General features: G+C 44.6%; 1 protein-coding gene across 1 annotated transcript in view; it reads left to right on the forward strand.

Annotated features, from left to right (window-relative positions):
* The first annotated feature begins 3,184 nt into the window (after positions 1 to 3,184).
* Positions 3,185 to 22,518, forward strand: part of DIAPH1 (diaphanous related formin 1) — a 201,334-nt gene continuing 182,000 nt past the window's right edge. The window contains exon 1 of the mRNA XM_063447983.1: positions 3,185 to 3,779. Coding sequence (XP_063304053.1) covers positions 3,669 to 3,779 — 111 coding nt within the window. The 5' untranslated portion in view covers positions 3,185 to 3,668. The remainder of the gene's footprint in view (positions 3,780 to 22,518) is intronic.

Below are 22,518 nucleotides of genomic sequence, written 5' to 3' on the forward strand. Positions count from 1 at the left end.
CCATAAACAGACTAAAATCTTAAATTTGTTTAATGGATAATCTGACACCATTAAAAAAACATCCATAACTTGTGTTATCTATTTTGTTACATTTATAACAATGATAGCCAGGATGTAAAGATGGAGGTGCTCAGTTCCAGGATAAATTAAAAAACAGGGGGAGAAATCTCGGAAGCAGCTCTCCTGTCCTCCCGCGAGCAATCTGTGTGGAGTGTTGCCGCGCGTTACCATGGCAACGCTCCACACAGCATTGCGCGGAAGGACAGGAGAGCTGCTTTCCTATCACATACTTACCACCACTGGACCACCCCGGATGAAGATTTAATGTACTTTTTTTCTCATTTATTTTTTTATGTATCTCTCCCCCCACCCACACACAGCACCCTTACCCCCCACACACCTCACCCTACCCCCACACCCCACATACAGCACCCCCCCACACACAGCACCCATATCCCCCCCACACAGCACCCATACCCACCACATACAGCACCCTACCCCCACACATAGCACCTCCACCCTCACACACAGCACCACTACCCCCCACACACAGCACACACCCCCCACACACAGCACCCAGGACCGTCTTTAATATCACTAGGGCCCTGGGCAAAGCAATTTCTTGAGCCCCCTAGGCCCCCCACACTCCCTGGTATGCAATTGCACCTTTTACATACATATTTACACAGACATATACACGGACATACATACTGACACGTACACACACCGACATACTGACACACAGACATACACTGACACACACATATATACTGAGACATGCTGACACAGACAGACATACTGACACACCCAGACACAAACACACCGACAGACATACTGACACACACAAACACAAACACACTGACACATACACAGACACATGCCCTGACAGACATACTGACACAGAGACACACACTGACAGACATACTGACACACACACATACTCTGACAGGCATACTGACACACAGACATACACTGACAGACATACTGACACACAGACACACACACACACAAAGACATACACTGACAGACATGCTGACATACCCATTGACAGGCATACTGACATACCCATTGACAGGCATACTGACACACAGACAGACACAGACACATACACTGACACACACACATACTGACAGACAACCTACTTACACACACATATACCGTCAGACATACTGAGACACACAGACATACACTGACAGACACACACACACACAGACTGACATACTGACAGACACACACACACACACACACAGACATACTCGCACATTCACACTTTTTAAAATCTACTCCCCATTTCCTACCTTAAAGGATTGCTTTCCTGGTGTCCAGAGTGGTGGCTGAGGCTGTTGGGGGTTGCCTGGAAATCCGGACCAGTCCCCCTCCTCTCTGCTTCCCTGGTGTGGTCTCTCTCCCGCGCGGCTCTCCCTGTTTGCCCTGAGTTAAATACTGCCCTGACAGCACCCACACACACAGCACCCCAACCCCACACACAGCACCCCTATCCCCCACACACAACACCCCCCCACACACAGCACCCCTCACACACACAGCACTCCACACCCTTACACACAAACACATACCCCCCACACACAGCACCCTACACCCCACACACAGCACCCCTACCCCCTCACACAGCACCCCTACCCCCCCACACACAGCACCCCTACCCCCACACACAGCACTACCCCCCACACACAGCACCCCTACCCCCCCACACACAGCACCCTTACCCCCAAACACAGCACTACCCCACACACATCACCCACCCACAAACACAGCACCCCTACCCCCCACACACAGCACCTCCACCCACACACACAGCAGCCACACACACAGCACCCCTACCCCCACACACAGCACCTTACCCCCACACACAGCACCCCCACCCCCACACACAACACCCCCACACACAACACCCCTCACACACAGCACTCCACACACTCCACACCCTTACACACAAACACATACCCCCCACACACAGCACACTAGCCCCCCACACAGCACCCCTACCCCCACACACAGCACTACCCCCCCACACACAGCACCCCTACCCCCACACACAGCACCCACCCACAAACACAGCACCCCTACCCCCACACACAGCACCTCCACCCACACACACAGCACACACACACACACAGCACCCCTACCCCCACACACAGCACCTTACCTCCACCCCCACACACACAACACCCCCCACAGCACCCCTACCCCCCACACACAGCACCCCCCGACACACACTGTGCCCCTACCCCCCACACAGCACCCCTACCCCCCACACACCGCACCCCTACCCCCACACACAGCACCTCCACCCACACACACAGCACCCCTACTCCCCACACACAGCACCCCTACCCCCACACACAGCACCTTACCCCCACCTCCCCACCTCCCCACACACAACACCCCCCACACACAGCACCCCTACCCCCCACACACAGCACCTCACAGACCCCTCACACACAGCACTCCACATACTCGACAACCTTACACACAAACACATACACTGCACCCCTCAATGCAGTATGTGTGTGTGTGTATTCAGCAGTCTTTATGTATTCAGCAGTGTGTGTGTACTCAGCAGTCTGTCTGTGTATTCAGCAGACTGTGTGTGTGTGTGTATTTAGCAGTCTGTGTCGGTGTGTGAATGTGCTCAGCAGTCTGTGTGTATGTATGCATTTGTTTGAGATACTAATAAATACAAGCTTAATTTTATCTATTTATATCATTTTTTAAAATTTGTATCATTAAACTCTCTGTTGTTGTGTTCTTTTAAAACAAAAGTTGTTAATTAGTTTGGACAACTGTACGAGTTGTTTTTTCTAAACTTTACCCTCAGTATTCAGGTTTAATTGCCGTGTTGGCACTTTGAGGAAAAAAAAGTTGGTATGTATTACGGTTTGGGCACTCGGGCTCAAAAAGGTTCACCCTCACTGCCCTATGTTAATCCAGCCCTGTGTGTACGTACACCTAAGTGTAGCCATACAGGAAATGATGTACTGTGTTCACTTGTATTATTAGCACACACTCCCTGGGTACAGGCGCTAAATGTATTGCCATAGCCTATTAATCCTGCAATGACAGCACCAGCCGGCAGGTGGCGATCTCACAGTTCACACGAACGATCCACACACCCACTTGGCCACACGTCAAAGTCGTTCAAAATGTAACCTTCCGCCATCACCTTTCATGATTCCCACTTCGCCTACAGAGCGCTGGCAGACCATATAAAAGCCAGTAAATAATTATTAGAAAATCAAGTTCGGCCACAGGTGGATTAATAAAACTGACAGAGTCCTAGTGATAGGAATTCGTTTTTGGCTCCTCCCCCTGAGAACAGAATGGTTTGTTCCGCACCCGGAAGTGTTGAGGAAGAAGTTCTTTCAAAGTGGAGTTTTGCCTTTTCTTCCGCCCTAAGCTGTGAATGGCTTTCGCCTGTTGCGCGCGAGCTCATGAATATGCAGATGTGAGTGGGCGGGGCTGTCCGCGAGGCTGTGTGAGAGTGGGGCAGGGCTGCAGGGTGCTGAACCGGGTCACGGACACCTTCACCGCCCGGGAGCACGAGCACTAACCCGGGGTCACCGAGTCCCAGCAGCAGGAAGTGTCCGGTGCGCGGGCTGCCATACCGCACTGCTGTGTGCTAGCCGGGCCTGGGGTGAGCGGGCGGCATGGATCCACCGGCCGGGGGAGGGGGCCCTATGGGACCCACCAAAAGCACCAAGGAAAAGAAAAAGCCGAAGAGCCAGGAAGAAGGAGGGGATGGAAAGTCCAAAAAATTTGTAAGTGTGATGGTGTGTGAGTGCCTGTCACTTGCGGTGACACATGCTGCTCCAGCAATGGATAGACATGTTCCCCCTGTACTAGCCATACTGCCCCCAGGATAGACATGTTGCCCCTGTACTAGCCATACTGCCCCCCGGATAGACGTGTTGCCCCTGTACTAGCCATACTGCCCCCCGGATAGACGTGTTGCCCCTGTACTAGCCATACTGCCCCCCGGATAGACGTGTTGCCCCTGTACTATCCATACTGCCCACAGGATAGACGTATTGCCCCTGTACTATCCATACTGCCTCCAGGATAGACGTGTTGCCCCTTTCCTAGCTAAACTGCCCCCTGGATAGACGTGTTGCCCTTGTTGTAGCCATACTGCCCCTGGATAGACGTGTTGCCCTTGTTGTAGCCATACTGCCCCCTGGATAGACGTGTTGCCCTTGTTGTAGCCATACTGCCCCCTGGATTGACGTGTTGCCCTTGTTGTAGCCATACTGCCCCCTGGATAGACGTGTTGCCCCTGTTGTAGCCATACTGCCCCCGGGATAGACGTGTTGCCCCTGTTGTAGCCATACTGCCCCCGGGATAGACGTGTTGCCCCTGTTGTAGCCATACTGCCCCCGGGATAGACGTGTTGCCCCTGTTGTAGCCATACTGCCCCCGGGATAGACGTGTTGCCCCTGTTGTAGCCATACTGCCCCCGGGATAGACGTGTTGCCCCTGTTGTAGCCATACTGCCCCCGGGATAGACGTGTTGCCCCTGTTGTAGCCATACTGCCCCCGGGATAGACGTGTTGCCCCTGTTGTAGCCATACTGCCCCCGGGATAGACGTGTTGCCCCTGTTGTAGCCATACTGCCCCCGGGATAGACGTGTTGCCCCTGTTGTAGCCATACTGCCCCCGGGATAGACGTGTTGCCCCTGTTGTAGCCATACTGCCCCCGGGATAGACGTGTTGCCCCTGTTGTAGCCATACTGCCCCCGGGATAGACGTGTTGCCCCTGTTGTAGCCATACTGCCCCCGGGATAGACGTGTTGCCCCTGTTGTAGCCATACTGCCCCCGGGATAGACGTGTTGCCCCTGTTGTAGCCATACTGCCCCCCGGATAGACGTGTTGCCCCTGTTGTAGCCATACTGCCCCCGGGATAGACGTGTTGCCCCTGTTGTAGCCATACTGCCCCCGGGATAGACGTGTTGCCCCTGTTGTAGCCATACTGCCCCCGGGATAGACGTGTTGCCCCTGTTGTAGCCATACTGCCCCCGGGATAGACGTGTTGCCCCTGTTGTAGCCATACTGCCCCCGGGATAGACGTGTTCCCCCTGTACTAGCCATACTGCCCCCAGGATAGACATGTTCCCCCTGTACTAGCCATACTGCCCCCAGGATAGACATGTTGCCCCTGTACTAGCCATACTGCCCCCCGGATAGACGTGTTGCCCCTGTACTAGCCATACTGCCCCCCGGATAGACGTGTTGCCCCTGTACTAGCCATACTGCCCCCCGGATAGACGTGTTGCCCCTGTACTATCCATACTGCCCACAGGATAGACGTATTGCCCCTGTACTATCCATACTGCCTCCAGGATAGACGTGTTGCCCCTTTCCTAGCTAAACTGCCCCCTGGATAGACGTGTTGCCCTTGTTGTAGCCATACTGCCCCCTGGATAGACGTGTTGCCCTTGTTGTAGCCATACTGCCCCCTGGATTGACGTGTTGCCCTTGTTGTAGCCATACTGCCCCCTGGATAGACGTGTTGCCCTTGTTGTAGCCATACTGCCCCCTGGATAGACGTGTTGCCCCTGTTGTAGCCATACTGCCCCCGGGATAGACGTGTTGCCCCTGTTGTAGCCATACTGCCCCCGGGATAGACGTGTTGCCCCTGTTGTAGCCATACTGCCCCCGGGATAGACGTGTTGCCCCTGTTGTAGCCATACTGCCCCCGGGATAGACGTGTTGCCCCTGTTGTAGCCATACTGCCCCCGGGATAGACGTGTTGCCCCTGTTGTAGCCATACTGCCCCCGGGATAGACGTGTTGCCCCTGTTGTAGCCATACTGCCCCCGGGATAGACGTGTTGCCCCTGTTGTAGCCATACTGCCCCCGGGATAGACGTGTTGCCCCTGTTGTAGCCATACTGCCCTCCGGATAGACGTGTTGCCCCTGTTGTAGCCATACTGCCCCCCGGATAGACGTGTTGCCTCTGTACAATCCATACTGCCCCCCGGATAGACGTGTTGCCTCTGTACAAGCCATACTGCCCCCCGGATAGACGTGTTGCCTCTGTACAAGCCATACTGCCCCCCGGATAGACGTGTTGCCTCTGTACAAGCCATGCTGCCCCCCGGATAGACGTGTTGCCTCTGTACAAGCCATGCTACCCCCCGGATAGACGTGTTGCCTCTGTACAAGCCATACTGCCCCCCGGATAGACGTGTTGCCTCTGTACAAGCCATACTGCCCCCCGGATAGACGTGTTGCCTCTGTACAAGCCATACTGCCCCTGGATAGACGTGTTGCCTCTGTACTAGCCATACTGCCCCCAGGATATACGTGTTGCCTCTGTACTAGCCATACTGCCCCCAGGATATACGTGTTGCCTCTGTACTAGCCATACTGCCCCCAGGATATACGTGTTGCCTCTGTACTAGCCATACTGCCCCCAGGATATACGTGTTGCCTCTGTACTAGCCATACTGCCCCCAGGATATACGTGTTGCCTCTGTACTAGCCATACTGCCCCCAGGATATACGTGTTGCCTCTGTACTAGCCATACTGCCCCCAGGATATACGTGTTGCCTCTGTACTAGCCATACTGCCCCCAGGATATACGTGTTGCCTCTGTACTAGCCATACTGCCCCCAGGATATACGTGTTGCCTCTGTACTAGCCATACTGCCCCCAGGATATACGTGTTGCCTCTGTACTAGCCATACTGCCCCCAGGATATACGTGTTGCCTCTGTACTAGCCATACTGCCCCCAGGATGGACATGCCTCTGCAGTTGCCTTACCACCTCTTGAATAGACATGTTGCTCCCTGCCCTTGCTATATTGCCAAAGGATAGATGCACGTTGCCCCTTCACTTCTCATACTGCTAGAATGGCCATGCTGCTCCTGTACTTGACATGCTGCCCCTTTATGATACTGATTTTAGGATATATATTTTGCCTTGGTGCATGCCCTACTGCCCTTTGACTAGACATGTTGCCCAGTATTTGTCATGCTTCTCCTTGAATATACACGCTGCTCCTGCACTTGACATGTTGCCCTTTGAATAGATATCTTGTCCCTGTGCTTACATTACTACTCCTAGGCTGGACGTGTTGCACATGCATTACTTGCTCTTGGATAGATGCATTGCCCCTGCGCTTGTCATGCTGCCACTTGGATTGAAACGTTGCCCCTGCACTTCTCATACCGCAACTTGGCTAGACATGTTGCATATTCGCTTGTCATACTGCCCCTAGGATGAACACGTTGTTCCTTTGCTTGTCATAGTGCCCTAGGATATACATACTGCCCGAAGGATCTATATTTTGCCTCTGTACAAGCCATACTGTTTTTTTTTTGTTGTTTTTTTTTTGGGGTAGACATGTTGCCCCTATTGTCTTACTGCCCTTTGAATGGACACGAAATAAAAAAATAAAAAAATAATTTGAGAGTATGTGAGAAAATGTTTGTGTGTGTCTGAGAGGATCTGTCAGGGAGTATGCGTGTGTCTGTTTAGGTTATCAACCCCCTCTGATCTGATTGGTAAAGGTGTTTTTACTCACCTTTTTTTCCCAATGCTGCGCCCTGCCTCCATGGCTGAGATCGTCAATCCTGATGATCTTAGGAAAGCATAGGGAGGCTGTTGCACCTTCTTAAAGTCAGTGCATCTCAATTGGGAACATTCAGCCCTTCCATGCATAGCATGGTGCAGCACTAGACTTGGAATAACCTATAGTGACTGTCTGAGTGACAGTCACTAGAAGTGTTACTAGGCAGCAATGTAAACACTGCCTTTCCACTGAAAAGGCTGTGGATACATTGTAAAGCATGCAGGGAAAGGATATAGGCACCAGAACCATTACATTAAGCCGTAGTGGTTCTTGTGTCACTTTACGAATTGTATTGTCTTTTAAAATTAAGCTTTGTTAAAAAAAAGTTGGCTCCTAGGTCTCTTGAACTAGGCTATTTAATAATACAGGTTGTTGTACATTTGGATATTTGTCTGAAAAAGATCGTTGGCTTCGAAACAAATACTGAACAGGTACTTAAATGTTGGTGTTCAGTAAATGATTGTCATGCCTGAATAGGTAGATGTTTTTGAGTAGTTTAGCATTTAATGTAGCTTGCGTAATGAAATGGTTTCACACCTGTATGAGATCAAAACTTAATATTGACATATGAGGTAATCATTGCCATCCTCTGTAAGCCGCCCCCCCCCCCCCCCCCCCAAAAAGGGCCATGTTTTATGAAGGATAAAATAAACATTAGCTTTACTTCTGCTTCTAAAAAAGCAAAACTAAAAAGTTTAGGAATTAAAATTACGTGTCATTTCAAATAGCTGTGCTTCAAAACTTTCAAAAGCAGAATGAACCTTTCCTGTTTTTACATTAATAAAATAATTGTTCTATTCCCTGTCTAGGTCACCCGCATGCTTACTTGGGTATCTATTTATTGATTTTGTAGAAAGCCAGAGCCCTGAGATCTCACTATCTTAATGTTTCAGGCAATAACACCTTCAGATTATTCAGCAGCTCTCAAGTTCCTGCAATACTACCAATTTTATATCAGACTGGCATTGTGCTTTAATATTTGCTTGTACTAAAGAAGGAAACATGTAAATTGATAATTCAAAACACCATATTTACTTTTTTAAATTGAATGCTATTGATTTTTTTTTTTGTGCTCAGCTCAATACTACGAGCTGTAGGCGAGCAGGACCCCTGGTTTTGGTCAAACCACTTAAATGGTTTTGAACCAGAGGATGGCACTCTCTGCCAAATCCATAACCACTACAACAGCATATTGTGGTTATGGTGCTTCGGCTGTATATTTTACAAAAACAAAACATTACAGTTGTCAGAATGTTTCCTAATCCCACTGCTTACTTATATATAGTGTTCATCACTTCCAGATCTCAACTCCTGCGTCCTGAAAGGTTTTTTTTTTTTTAAATGCATAGTTGTTATCTTCCTAATGTGTGACATGAAACAGGGCTTGCATCTCAACGCTACTCACTCCTATGAACTAAATTTTCAAAGTGCAGTTATGAATGTACTATGCATGTGTTGATTGACTGTGTAGGAAATGTTAGAGAAAAGGGAACCGGAAACCATGAAGTAAAGGACAACCATGCTAAATATTTATTTTCATAAAAGCTGTTTGTATCCTATGCAGAGTACACTAATCTCTTGGTTGAAAACCCTAAATTATCATATTTATACATGGCACAGCCTAAACTATTTGCGTGTGTTTCATGGCTCTCTACTTTCAAATCTCACTTGGTATTGTAAAGGCATCTAATTTTGGCTTAAGTAACATTTGACACGGCATGCATTTTAGGTTTCAGTCTATCTCAAAGTTTGTTTACATGTCATAGATTGATTCCCTAGCAGCCACATACTTTCATACGGCATGTCCAAACACGAGTGGATGGTGCAGCTCAAAAGTGCCCAATGATCTGGATCATGTGCTTTCAAAAATTTTTTTTTTATTTAATTCAGTACCAGAAATGCTTTCATGCTGTTCAATTGCTGCTTCTAACATTTGTTTTTTAAACTGCCAGTTAGCTCTGTAGTGCTATGAATAGAAAATCCTATACTGCTTGACTGTAAAACTTGAGCAGAAAGTCCCGAAAGCCCTCTTTTTGAGAGCTTGAAATCTCTAAGGATTATCTCATTATAAATATTAAATCATTAAAAACGCTTGTCTTTTGCAAAATTTGGCACATTTTCCAATACTCTAACTGTTTTATGACAAGGTTCAAAAGTGACTTATTTTGTTGGCTACAATGTATTTCTCCAGAACTGGTTTAGTGTTTTGGTTGTGTGTACACTAGAAACTTGTTCTTCTGGTTTCTCACGATTCCTCTGAAGATTCTAACAATGTAATTGAATGTTGCCAGGGCTGTTTGGCCTTTTCATATTATTCCCGAAAAGCTTTTGGCCATCACACTTCTTGAGTGAGATTTGTGTATTTATTTCTATTTTTCATTAATACTTTTGCTTTTGCAGATTGTATGTCTGCTTCTCATATCATCAATGATCAGGATTTTAGTATTTTATTTCCCATTGCATTCTTTATACTTTTGCTGTTGCAGCTTGCTTCTCAAATAATTCCTAAAATAATATTTTTAGGTTAATTCTATGTGTATAGTCCTAGCCACTATGTTGATGATTTCCACCATTGTTTCATAGGAATCTGCAGTCTGTAAGTAGGAAAGTTTGTCTTAATTATTATTGAATACATTCAGAATCCAAAAGATCATGAAGTATGGAAGAGGTTAGGATCCACTTGAGAAAATTGTTGGGGAGTATGTCCTTGATTTTAATATTTTTTACATACGCTTTCTAAATAACTTTTTTTTTATATTTTTGGATAAGCCTTAAAAACTATAAAATTCTAAAGATCCCAATTGTCTTCAGAGAAAAAGCAGTGTTTACACAAATTCTTAGTAACACCTCTAGAGGTGCTCACTGGGTCAGTTCTGCTCAGTATCTTCATGCTCTGCATGGAGACGCTGAACGTTCCCCTTAGAGATGTATTGTTTTTCATGGGAAAGCATTGGATTGGCTGAGATCATCAAGTTTGATGATCTCTGCCAGAGAGGGAATGAGGTGGGGTCATCCGCGGTGTGAGCAGCGGCGCGTGGGAGAAAAGGTGAGTAAATTACCTTTTCAAATGTAGGCAAGGAGGGCCGGAAAGTCTAACCAGTGGTTTTACCACTGTCGTGTTAGGAATAAATGTTTGTTTTCATGACACTATAGTGTTCATTTAAAGGCTTAATACTTGTGCAACTTGTTTTGTCATATTTTCCCTTATTTCAGAGGTGTGTGTGTGTGTGTGCTTTTAAAGCATCTTCATCTACAAAATTAATTTATAGTAATTCTCATCTACCGAAAACCACTTCATTGTGGATGGTGTAATACAAGTCTAAACCATTTTTTCTTCTTATTGTTTTGTAATCCATTTTGATGATTATTGTTATTTTATATATTTAAAAAGTGTCAACGTAATATTGCACAGTGTTTTAAAATTGATTAAATGCAGACTGTACAGTATTGTGTGTGTGTATATATCTGTACAAAAATAACAGAGAACTCGCATGTTTTCCATTTGTTGCATTTTTAAACAAAACACGTTGGAAGTTGGCTCTTACAATCTATTAGGGCCTGAGCAAAACAATCCAGTACTTTGTTTGAAACGTTGAATCTGCTACTAACCTACAGGGGGTAAACAGAACCAAGCATTGTCATGTACGTTGCCCTTTACATGGATCATGGGCTTCAATGGTTTACCCAGTTGGAATCAACATGGTTTTTGGATGTGTATTATAAGAAATGTTTTTGTCTCTAATTAATAAAGTAGCAGTTAACCGACCTAGTTAAAAGTTCCCACAATGGCGTAGGAACTTAAAATTGATTTTTTTTTTTTTTTTGATACTTTCATAAGATACATTAGTAGTATCTGGAAGATTTTTGAAAGCTCTTGAGTTTGTCAAGCATGTCCTGGTGGATTTGTAAACAAAACTGAGAAATATGAACAACCATAAAACATAGTGTTCTTGGTTTTATTGCGTGCACACATCTTGTCTGAATGTTTTCACATTTCATTTTCCGGCAAAGTAGAAAATAATATCTTTTGTGAGAATTTTGAGCTTTTGGCTGTAATATTCGTGGTAACAACCACTTGTTATATTAAGGGATAGCATTGTAATTATCCATTGCGTCATACATGTGTAGGTGCATTAGAACTACACGAATTTACTTTTGTTCGTCTAACATATATGTATATATAAAAAAACAAACCAAACAATAGAATGGAATATTCATTCGATTAGTGTACATATGTTTGTGTGGGCGTTTTATCTGTGCTATCACTTGTGTCTTACATGAAAAGGTATATTTACTAAAGTGTAAATTTTCTATGATTGAAAGTGCGTTTTAGATTTTATGTCAAATGTCAGCTATGTTTTCAGTTCAGGTATCTTTGTTAAAGGAGCACTATAGTGTCAGGAATACAGACCTGTTTTCCTGACACTATAGTGCTGGAATCGATGTTTAGGTGTCTAGCCCCCCTCTCCTTGGAGATTAAGGTTTAAACCTTACCTTTTCTTCCATGTCGTGCCTGGTCCGCCTCCTTGGCTGAGATCACCAGTCTTGATTTATCTTAACCAATCCAGTGATTTCTCATGCGCATGCGTAGTGAATCAATGCATAAATCAATTAATCTTTATGGGGAGCATTCAGTGACTCCATGCAAAGTGTGAAGATGCTGAACGCCTATGCAGCACTGGATTAGGAAGCACCTCTAGTGGCCATTGGAGTGACTGTCTCTAGAGGTGTTATTAGCCAGCAATGTAAACACTGTCTTAGCACTGTAAACCATGCTTTCCCCTTCGTATAGTGGCAGTACTTACAAGTGGGATGTTCCTTAGGATTCTGGACAAGAAGCTCCCCCTTCTTTAGAATTTAAATGCTGTGCTCCGCCTGCTGCCTCCATATAAGCTGTAACCCAGAGACACTCACCAGTTCTTCTTGTCCCGGCAACGGGACGGACAGGTTCCCCCACAGTGCAGGTGGAGATTTGGTGCGTTCAGCACAGGTTGCTGACCGGGAGGTGAGTGCCCGATAGTTTCCCGGGCGGGAACTGAGCGGCAACAGTACTTCCGGGTTCGCGTTACGGAACGCGACCGGGTACTGTCTTTTGTGTTTTTTTTCTGACGGAGTTCCCAGGTGGTCCTCCTTCATTGCTCATTACGCATGCGCACAGTGGTGGAACGCACGCCCGGGAGGCTTTGCGTTCCACCAAACACAGAATCGCGCTACTGAGCATGCGCAAAATGGTGTTTGGCGCCAAATTTAAAATTTGGATACATGGCTGTGAAGGACCTTCCTGACCCCAAGGGTGGGTGTACAGTTCTGGTTCTCCGTGTCACCTGCCCTCCTACACGGATCTTAGGTGATTTAAGGTGAGATTTAACCATTTGAACTCTCCTTTTTTCACCTTTCTTTATGTATGCTCCTAGAATAAGTCCTATGTATCCAGATAAAACAGATATAGACAGGATGTCAACTTCTGTTCCGTAAACCACAAGTAAATCTAAGCACTTATGTTGTCTGGAATGTGCGGTACCTCTACCTGACGGATGTCGCATGCGCAACGGATCGGCTAGAAAAAGCCGAGCAGCTGATATGGCATCCTTCCTGGGCTGGTTTCAGGAAAATTTGCCCAGACATTTGAAGCTTAAAAAGATGCTGTGAATAAAGAACCTGCTATTCGGGAGTAACTGCCCACACAGCGTAGGAGGAATAGATCTCCTTCTGTGTCTGACGTCTCTTCACCTTCGGATATTTCCAGCCTGGCTTCAAGTGTGGAGGAGGGTTTTCCACCAGAAAAGCTGAAGAAATTTATTAAAGAAGTGACGACGGCGGTACAAGAAACTGAACCTACCAAGGGTAAGGTTAAAGGTTTCCCAATGTCTCCATAAATCTTGGATCTCCATCATAGAGAATGAAAGAATCCTGAAAGACGTACGTTCATTTCAAAACATTTTTGAACTGCTGTTCAAGCTACAGTCTGGAGAAAAATGGGAAGATCTTCCTAAGTGGATGTTCAGATTGCCCAGCTATCAAAGAAAACCACTATACCCATTGGCGAAGTCTCAGGGCTTAAAGACCCAATGGACGAACGGGCCGAAACTTCGTGTAGTAGAATATTCCAGGCCGCAGAATATCAGTGCAGAGCTGAATTTGCAGGTTCAGCGGTTCTCAGAGCGTTTGGCTACAAGCCCTGGAAGATTCCCTTATGGGAAATCTGATACAGATCCTTCCCATCTCTTGTTCCTACTGAAAGATGAGTTTTCTTCGTTTATCAGCGAAGATTATAGGTTTGTCGTCAGTAGCCAGAAGAGCTCTTTGGCTACGAACATGGACAGCTGACTCTGCGTCTAAGGCATCCTTATGTGAATTACCCTTTGAAAGGAACAAATTTTTTTGGCACTCCTTTGGAAGACATTATTAGACAGATGTCTGATTCGAAGAAAGCCCTGCCTCTGGAATAAAGAACCCTGGGATATTAAAGTTTTCAGTACAAGGGTCAGAGGTCCTTTCGTTACCAGGGCGGTTTTGCAGGTTTCAAAAACATGGTGGCCTATGGCCATACCAGCCTGAAAATCCCTGATCTCGTCAGATCTCAGAAGCCATCCAGACTCGGGCCTGGTTAGTACTTGTATGGGAGACCAACTAGGTACCTCAAATAAACAACCAGTGGTCTAGACAGGTATCCAACAGGCATGACAAAAGAGGAAGTTTTTGATCCCTTAAGAGTGGGAGGACGCCTTCAGTTCTTCGCCCATGACTGGGAAAGAGTGCTTCAAATAGGTGGTTTACAAGAACCATTTCAGAAGGTTACAGAATAAAGTTTCATCGAAACCACGTCCATCCTTCCTACTATCAAGCTATCCATCAAGAGTAAAACAAATTCTCTTCTTCTTTAAGAGATGTGGTAGAGAGGTACCCAAACGTTGGGAATTTCAGGGAGTTTACTCACGCCTTTTTTCTGGTTCAAAAACCAGATGGATCTTTCCGGCCGTTCCTAGACCTGAAACTAGTAAACACCTGCTTACCATAACAGAAGTTCCGTATGGAACGTATTTTGTCTTTTGACACACATTTTACAAAGGGAGATTACATGGCAGAGTTGGTTTTTAAATATTCTTATCTCCATGTACCGGTTTCAGAATCTTCCCGGAAGTTTCTCAGGTTTACGGTTCTAGCAAGAAAGCAAAGGATTCTCCATTTACAATTCAACTCTTCCCTTTGGCCTGTCCTCAGCTCTTCGAGCTTTTACGAAAATCCTGGCACCCATAGCGGCGGTTTTACGTCTGAAAGGTATCTCGATTGTTCCATACCTGGACGTTTGGTTCCTGAAGGCCCAATAAAGACAACTGCTAAATCTTCATCTCAAGATTACAATGAAGGTTTTAAGAGATCACGGTTGGATCCTGATCCTGGAAAAATCCAAGCTGACTGCGTCACGAAGTCTAGAGTTCTTGGGTCTTAGAGGAAATTCACAGTCCCTCTCTCTTTTTCTACCATTAGTGAAACAAATGAGGATTTTAAAAGCCGTATCAAAGCTGCATAAAAACCTAAGTTCATTCAGAGATGCTATGAGGTTCTAGGCCTCCTCGCTTCTGCAACCCCAGCAGTGGCCTGGGCAAAGGCAGAAGCAAAAACAATGCAATGGGACATCCATTCCCAATGGACACGAAAACAGGAAGATCTAGACTCTCCCTTCCACCTATCCAGAGGGGTGAAAAGACTCCTGAACTGGTGGAAACACAGAAGCAAAATCTCAAAGGGCCTATCGTTTGCTCAGAAACAATGGTTTATGAGATCCACAGATGCCTCCCAGATGGGTTGGGGCGCCCATCTAGCTTCTCAGTTCCGTCAGGTCTTGGAACAGAGTGGAGGCAGGCGCTTCCTGGAGTTTCAGGGATTAAATGCGGTTTGGAAGGCACTGGTTTCCTTCCTTTCAGCCGTCACCAATCAGTCAATGAGGATTCAGTCGGACAACGCCACTACAGTGGCTTTTTGAATCACCAGGGAGGCACGAAGGTAAAAGCTCTACAAGAGCTCTGCTACCACATATGTCTTGGGCTCAAGCGAATCTTCTCGCTATATCAGCTACCCATATCAGAGGGTCTCTAAACGTTATTGCAGACGGCCTCTGCAGAAGCCTTTCGTCTCAGGCAGACTGGGCACTGTCAAGCCAAGTTTTTTTTTTTTGGGAGCTGGGTTCACGCTTCGGCAGGCCGGAGATAGACCTATTTGCCACAAGGAGAAACAGGAAAGTCCAATGATTTGCTTCCCTCCATCAGGAGATTGCCCAGTTGTTCTAGACGGTCTATCAATACCTTGGAACTTCGACATGGCTTATGTTTTCCCTCCTGTCGCTCTTATACCACGGATTGTTCACAAGTAAGTTGGAGAAGGCAAGTAATTTGGCAGTCCTGCCCTCCTGGCTGAACAGGAGTTGGTTTCGGAAGTGGAAAACATGACAATCTCACGTTGGCATCTCCCAGTCTCCTCTCAAATATTGGAGAATGTGACTCTCCCCGTGGAAACTGGAGATATTTCACCTGACGGCAGGGTTGCTGCAAGGGTGATCCTTCAAGGCCATGGTCTTTCTGACCTTATGTGAGGTGTTGCTGTCTTCTGTCCGCTGGTCCACTTCGAAAATCTATTTCAGAGTTAGGATTAAGTTCAGAACCTGGTGTTCACTTCGTGGTTTGGATCCGGCCAAAGCCTCTATCCCGGAAATTCTTTCATTTTTGCAAGATAGGTTTGAAGCCGGCCTGGGAGTATCTACGCTCAAAGGCCAGATTTCAGCTCTAAATCGCTTCCTCGTTCGTGACATTGCCTCAAACCTGCTTATTCGAAGATTTCTTGAGTCATAAGGCTGAAGGGGCCTCCTAAGTTAAGTACCTTTCCCTACTTGGGATCTGTCTCTGGTGCTTCGAGCCCTTTGTGAACCACCGTTTGAACCATTACTGGAGGTTCCTATCAGGTTTCTTACCTTCAAGACGGTTCTCCTGGTGACTCACCTCTGCTAGATGAGTAGGTGTGATCCGAGCTCTCTCTTTCTCTCCGGAATTCACCATGTTTTCATCAAGACAAGGTGGTCCTGCACACCAAGCCTTCTTTTTTGCCTAAGGTTATTTCTAGTGCTGCGATTAACCAATCTATTGTCCTACCGTTTTTTTGTCGATCTCCTACATCGGATCTGGAAAGAAAGTGACATCTCCTAGATGTTAGAAGTTCCCTGAAAATCTGTCTTCAGAAGTCTCAGGGATTAGATCCTTAGATCATCTATTGTATTCTTTCAGGGCACGAACAGGGGTTTGGGCTGTCTTAGGACCCGCTTTGCCCAGATGGCTAACGTATACAATCAGGTTGGCTTATCAATCCAAAGGGATTCCCCTTAGTTTCCCTTTAAAGGCTCGTTCCGCTAGAGCTATGGCGACCTCCTGGGCTGAAAAAGCAGCCGCCTCACCTGAAGACATCTGCAAAGCTGCTGCTTGGTCTTCCTTACATACTTTTATCAAGCATTGTAGGCTGGACGTATTCTCATCATCTGGAGCTGCTTTGGGCGTAAGGTGCTACAAGCTGTGGCCTGCTGAGTTCCCACCCTTTGTTTTATGCAGGGGTCTTGCTATATCCCACTTGTAAGTACTGCCACTATACGAAGGGAAAAACAGTAATTTTACTTACCGTAAATTCCTTTTTTCTTAGTATAGTGGCAGTACTGGCTTTCCCTCCGCTTTCAAATAGATTAAATTCTATGCATCATTCGGTCTCCGTTTGGTTCTTTTGTATTACTGGTGAGTGTCTCTCGGTTACAGCTTATATGGAGGCAGCAGGCGGAGCACAGCATTTAAATTCTAAAGAAGGGGGAGCTTCTTGTCCAGAATCCTAAGGAACATCCCACTTGTAAGTACTGCCACTATACTAAGAAAAAAGGAATTTACGGTAAGTAAAATTACTGTTTTTTCAGAGATAAGATCTCTGGGACATGCAATAGATACCAGAATCAATATGTTAAGCTGTGACTTGGTGATGGTAGTGTCCCTTTTTAAATGGGTTTTAAAACTGAACTCCTCTTCTGCGCCATAATGAGCATGGTTAAGTCTATGTGTGAGCAGAACTTTGGATTCTTAGTGAATTTGTAAAGTTTTTAGTCTTGAATGGAATGCTCTGTACAGCAGGGCTTGACAAATTTGTTTGGAATCTAGGAGCCAGGTAAAAAAGTTAGGAGACAGGTGTGTTTTTTTTATTTATTTTTTTATATATATTATAAAGTGGCACTATAGTCACCAGAACCACTACAGTTTAATGTATTGGTTCTGGAGCCTATAGCCTGTCCCTGTAGCCTTTTCAATGTAAACGCTGCATTTTCGGAGAAATGGCAGTGTTTACATTGCTGCCTACTAAGACCTCTAGTTGCTGTCACTCAGATGGCCACTAAAGAGTCCTGTGTCAGTGCTCTGCATGGACGTGCAGAATGTTACCCATACAGAACATGCGCAATATCCTCCCAATGCTTTCCTATGGGAAAGCATTGGCTTAGCTGATATCATAAAGATTGATGAACTCTGCAATGGAGACGGGACAAGCCACGGCAAAACCTGCACAGCGTGGGGGAAAAATAGGGTGAGTAAAAACACTGATCGTGATCGCAGGTACCTAAACAGACATACACACGCACACACTGACCGACATACACACTGACCGACATACACACGCACACACTGACCGACATACACACGCACACACTGACCGACATACACACGCACACACTGACCGACATACACACGCACACACTGACCGACATACACACGCACACACTGACCGACATACAAAAACAAATGTGCAAACTCTGGTGTGCCTTGGGTTTATTTTCTATTTCCTGCAGCTTTATAAAATCACATGTTAACTCGTGAAACAATATTGTGTAGCCGCGTAATGTAGCAGGATCATCAGATACGCAGCAGTTTAAGTACCCATGTGACTAGTAGCGTGTAAAGATTTGAGCATTTTCTGTTTTAATACAGTTAGTAGAAGTTCTGACAGTTTAATAGTTCATCGTAATGGTGAAATCATTTATTTTTCCATAATTTACTTGCACTATAGCATTATCAACCATAAACCTCTAAGGACCCTTTTGGAGACCAAAATTCATACAGGGATATTACCTACATGGGATTTTGTCTGAATGGACAAAATAAATCGGCGTATAGGATTTGGAATATGTAAAGCACCAATTTTTAAAATCAGTGGTTCCGAATGCATACATTCTCAAATTATTGTTCCCTTGCTTACTATTTGACTGTTGACCGTGCTAGCATCTAGTGGAAAAAATAAAAAAGCAAAAAAACAATGGGGCAGTAGGGGTTAATAATATGGTTAATTATCAATACCGGTAGGGGTGATTAAGAAAACAAACTAAACATTTTGGAGGCCGGGGAGGCGCGCGATGTGGCTGCCTCCTAATATCCCTGTGTGCCCCCATCCACAGTCAGCATGTTGGAGTTACTGATTAAACATATGGGGACTTAGCGCTTCAGCCCCCACCCATAGGTGGTAGGCAGGGGGCTACTAATATAACATAGTGAAACACTGCACATAGACTTCAATTGCCATGAACACTTCAAATCACTAAAGTGGCCATCGTGCTTGGAGCCATCCTTTAATGAATTAATTGCTACTAAAAAGATTTATTAGATCAAAGTGCAGTTTTTTTTGTTTTGTTTTTTGCCCAGGGCATCTTTCTTGCAAAGACTTCTCATTGAGCTACACTGGGAGGTATATAATGACTTGACAAAAGAGACTGTAGCTTTTGCAAGCTGTATTTAGATATACCCCCTGTGGCAAAACTAGCCACTTATTTGTATACAAGACTGGGTTAGTTTGACTATTTGGGGTTCCCGAACAGACTAAAGACATATTGTTCATCAGTCGAACCAACTACCGAACCGTGAGACCACCCAGAAGCATCGTGTGCCTCCAATCGACTATATTCACACCAAGAAACCGCAAGATTCTAAATGGTCGGATGGGTGGCAGCCGTTCGTATGACTGAACACGTGGCGGCGGCCATCTTTGCTCACAAACATACAGCAGAGTTTGGTCATCGAACGCGTGGAGTTCTGACTATTATAATAGGAGTTAAGATGGATTGAAATATTATTTATTTTTCTGTACTGGTGAGATAATCTAATTAAAGAATTGTCCCTTACTCAATTATCCTCCACGTACAGAAATGTGTCTTTGTTCCCTATTCCGAACAAGGTCCACCAGGGGAAAACACCTGGAATTTAATTAAACACCTTGCATGGGTAATTGTATAAAAGCCAGCTGTGGCTCAATAAAAAACAGTTGACTCCCAAAGCGGTGTATCTTCCGGTTATTGGGGAATTTGTTCAGGATTGCCGAGCTATGCTTCTCTTGGATATTATACAGGTCTACCAGCGTAGATATTGATGTGAATGTTGCAACTCCGCTACACCCCATATTAAAAATGCATGTTTTCATGGGGGGTATACCCACTAAGCAGTAGTATTTTATGTATTTTTTTTAATCTGCTTGGGCATTGGAGTGTCACTTTAATGCATTGTAAAGTGACATTTCTAGAATGCACATTTCACAAAGATTTCAGTGCATGTGTTTTTTTTTTTTTTAACATGTATTTTTTTTGTTTGTTTCTTTATGATGCACAGTAAATCTCCGCAAACCATCCTTTGCAAATCTAGATGGGAAACTTGTTTGAATATCTGGAGTGACACTCTAATGCATTTTGAAGTGACTTTTCTAAAATGCACATTTCACAAAGATTTCAGTGCATGTGTTTTTTTTTTCTTTGTTTGTTTTTTAAATGTATTTTTTTATTGTTTCTTTATGATGCACAGTAAATCTCAGCAAACCATCCTTTGCAAATCTAGATGGGAAACTTGTTTGAATATCTTTTCTGTAAGTAGATTATTTTCACTGCTTAACTAATTGGCTGGTTTTTCAGGTATGACATAAGAAGCTTTAGTTGATCAGGTGTGTGTTATTTGCTATGTATTTTTAGGTTGTAATCGGGAACATAAGCTGTACTGTTTGAATTTTTTTAACTATTTATTGGAAACCCAATTTTTGCGCATTTCATTTGTTAGCAGGCTATTTTTTATTTTCTTCAATTATTAAAAATTAAATCTGTGCAGATTCTTAATGAATATACTTTGTATTGGATTTAGATGAAATGTCAAGTTTAAAAATACAGGTATTCTGTTTCCCCCTCCCCTGTATTTGGCTATCGTTCGCACTTTTTAAATTTATTTACAAACATGTATTCCTGACCCTATAGTGTTAAAACCACCATCTAGCCCCCCTGGCCCCCTCATGCCTCCATAAATATAGCAAAATCTTACTGTATTCAAGCCTGAAGCTGTAGATCTGCATGCTGTTTGCCTCAAAAAAACAAGCAGTCTGCTGACATCATCAGAAGTGGTAGCCTGATCCAATCACAGCGCTTCCCCATATGATTGGCTGAGCCTGACAAAGAGGCAGATCAGGGACAGAGCCAGCTTGATTCAAACACCGCCCTGGCCAATCAGCATCTCCTCATAGAGATGAATTGAATCAATGCATCTCTGAGGAAAGTACAGTGTTTGCATGCAGGAGGAGGAGATACTGAATGTTTGGATGCATTTTAGGCAGCCATGACCCAGGAAGGATCTCTAACAGCCAGCTGAGGAGTGGCCAATGAACTTATTACTAGGCTGTAATGTAAACACTGATTTTTCTCGGAAAAGACCGTGTTTACAGCAAAAAGCCTGAAGGTAATGATTCTACTCACCAGAACAAATTCAATAAGCTGTAGTTGTTCTGGTGACTATAGTGTCCCTTTTTAATTTATTTTTTCATTTCTGAAACTTCTCCCTAAACAGCTGTTCTATTTATTTATTATTTTTTTTTTAATAAGTCACGTGAACAGGGAATGTTATGAAAAAGTAAGTAGTTTTTGAAAATGTTCATATTGCTGCAAATCTTAACAGATTGTGCTTGCACAACTGAACAAGGGTGTAAAATAATGTGAAATATGGTCACAAGTTCACATATGCAATATGCGTAAAGTATATGTGCATGAAAAAAATTGCAAGATGAGCATGCCCACTTCCTCTTTCTTCCAGTGGAGGTGTGTTTACCTATGCAGCAAATTTCACCCCAAGAAACACTAATGTGTAAACAAAACTAATATAGGAACTGGACAGTTCCTCTGTAAGACTAAGAACTTTTACTAAAGATCTGTTTGCTTTATATTCTCCATTATCTCTGACTCTGAATTAAATCTCGCAAATTTGCTGTATTATCTGTGAATAAAGCTAAATTCAATATTAACTGCTGAAACCATTGGGAATGTTTATGCATGAAAATTGTGTGCGGACAAGTGGTCCAAGTACCAAGAGTGCAACCTTTGCTTTGGAAAGCAGTGAAACCATCAGGGTTGTTCAATTAATGACTCTGCCTCATTTGCACTTTACTTAAAATACCTGGTGTATCTTTTTACATTTCATTCTTGTCTGATATGTTTGTTTTCTTCTTTGGTATGCTATGCTGTCACTATATACTTGATGCTGGGGTTTTTGCCGTGTTATGCCATAATTATTAGACCATTATTTTTACAGTTTGGGGAATGTGTCTGAATACACTGATGAACCACAACATTTAAACCACCTAACTAATGTCCAATAAGATCAACTGATTCATTAAGGCCATGGTCTCTATGATTTTAAACATGTCCTGTGGACAGTTGTCGTCATGACCACTCTTACCAGTCTGTGGCTACGCATCCCCATACTCCCTGCAATACACTGTTCTGACTCCTTTTTATCATGGCCGCCATTAAGTTTTTCAGAAATTTAAGCTACAGTAGCTATTCTAGATTATTAAACCAGATGGGCTAGTCTTCGCTCCCATGACCCTAACGGTGGT

The sequence above is a fragment of the Pelobates fuscus genome, chromosome 3 (genome assembly GCF_036172605.1).
Source record: "Pelobates fuscus isolate aPelFus1 chromosome 3, aPelFus1.pri, whole genome shotgun sequence".
NCBI lineage: Eukaryota > Metazoa > Chordata > Amphibia > Anura > Pelobatidae > Pelobates > Pelobates fuscus.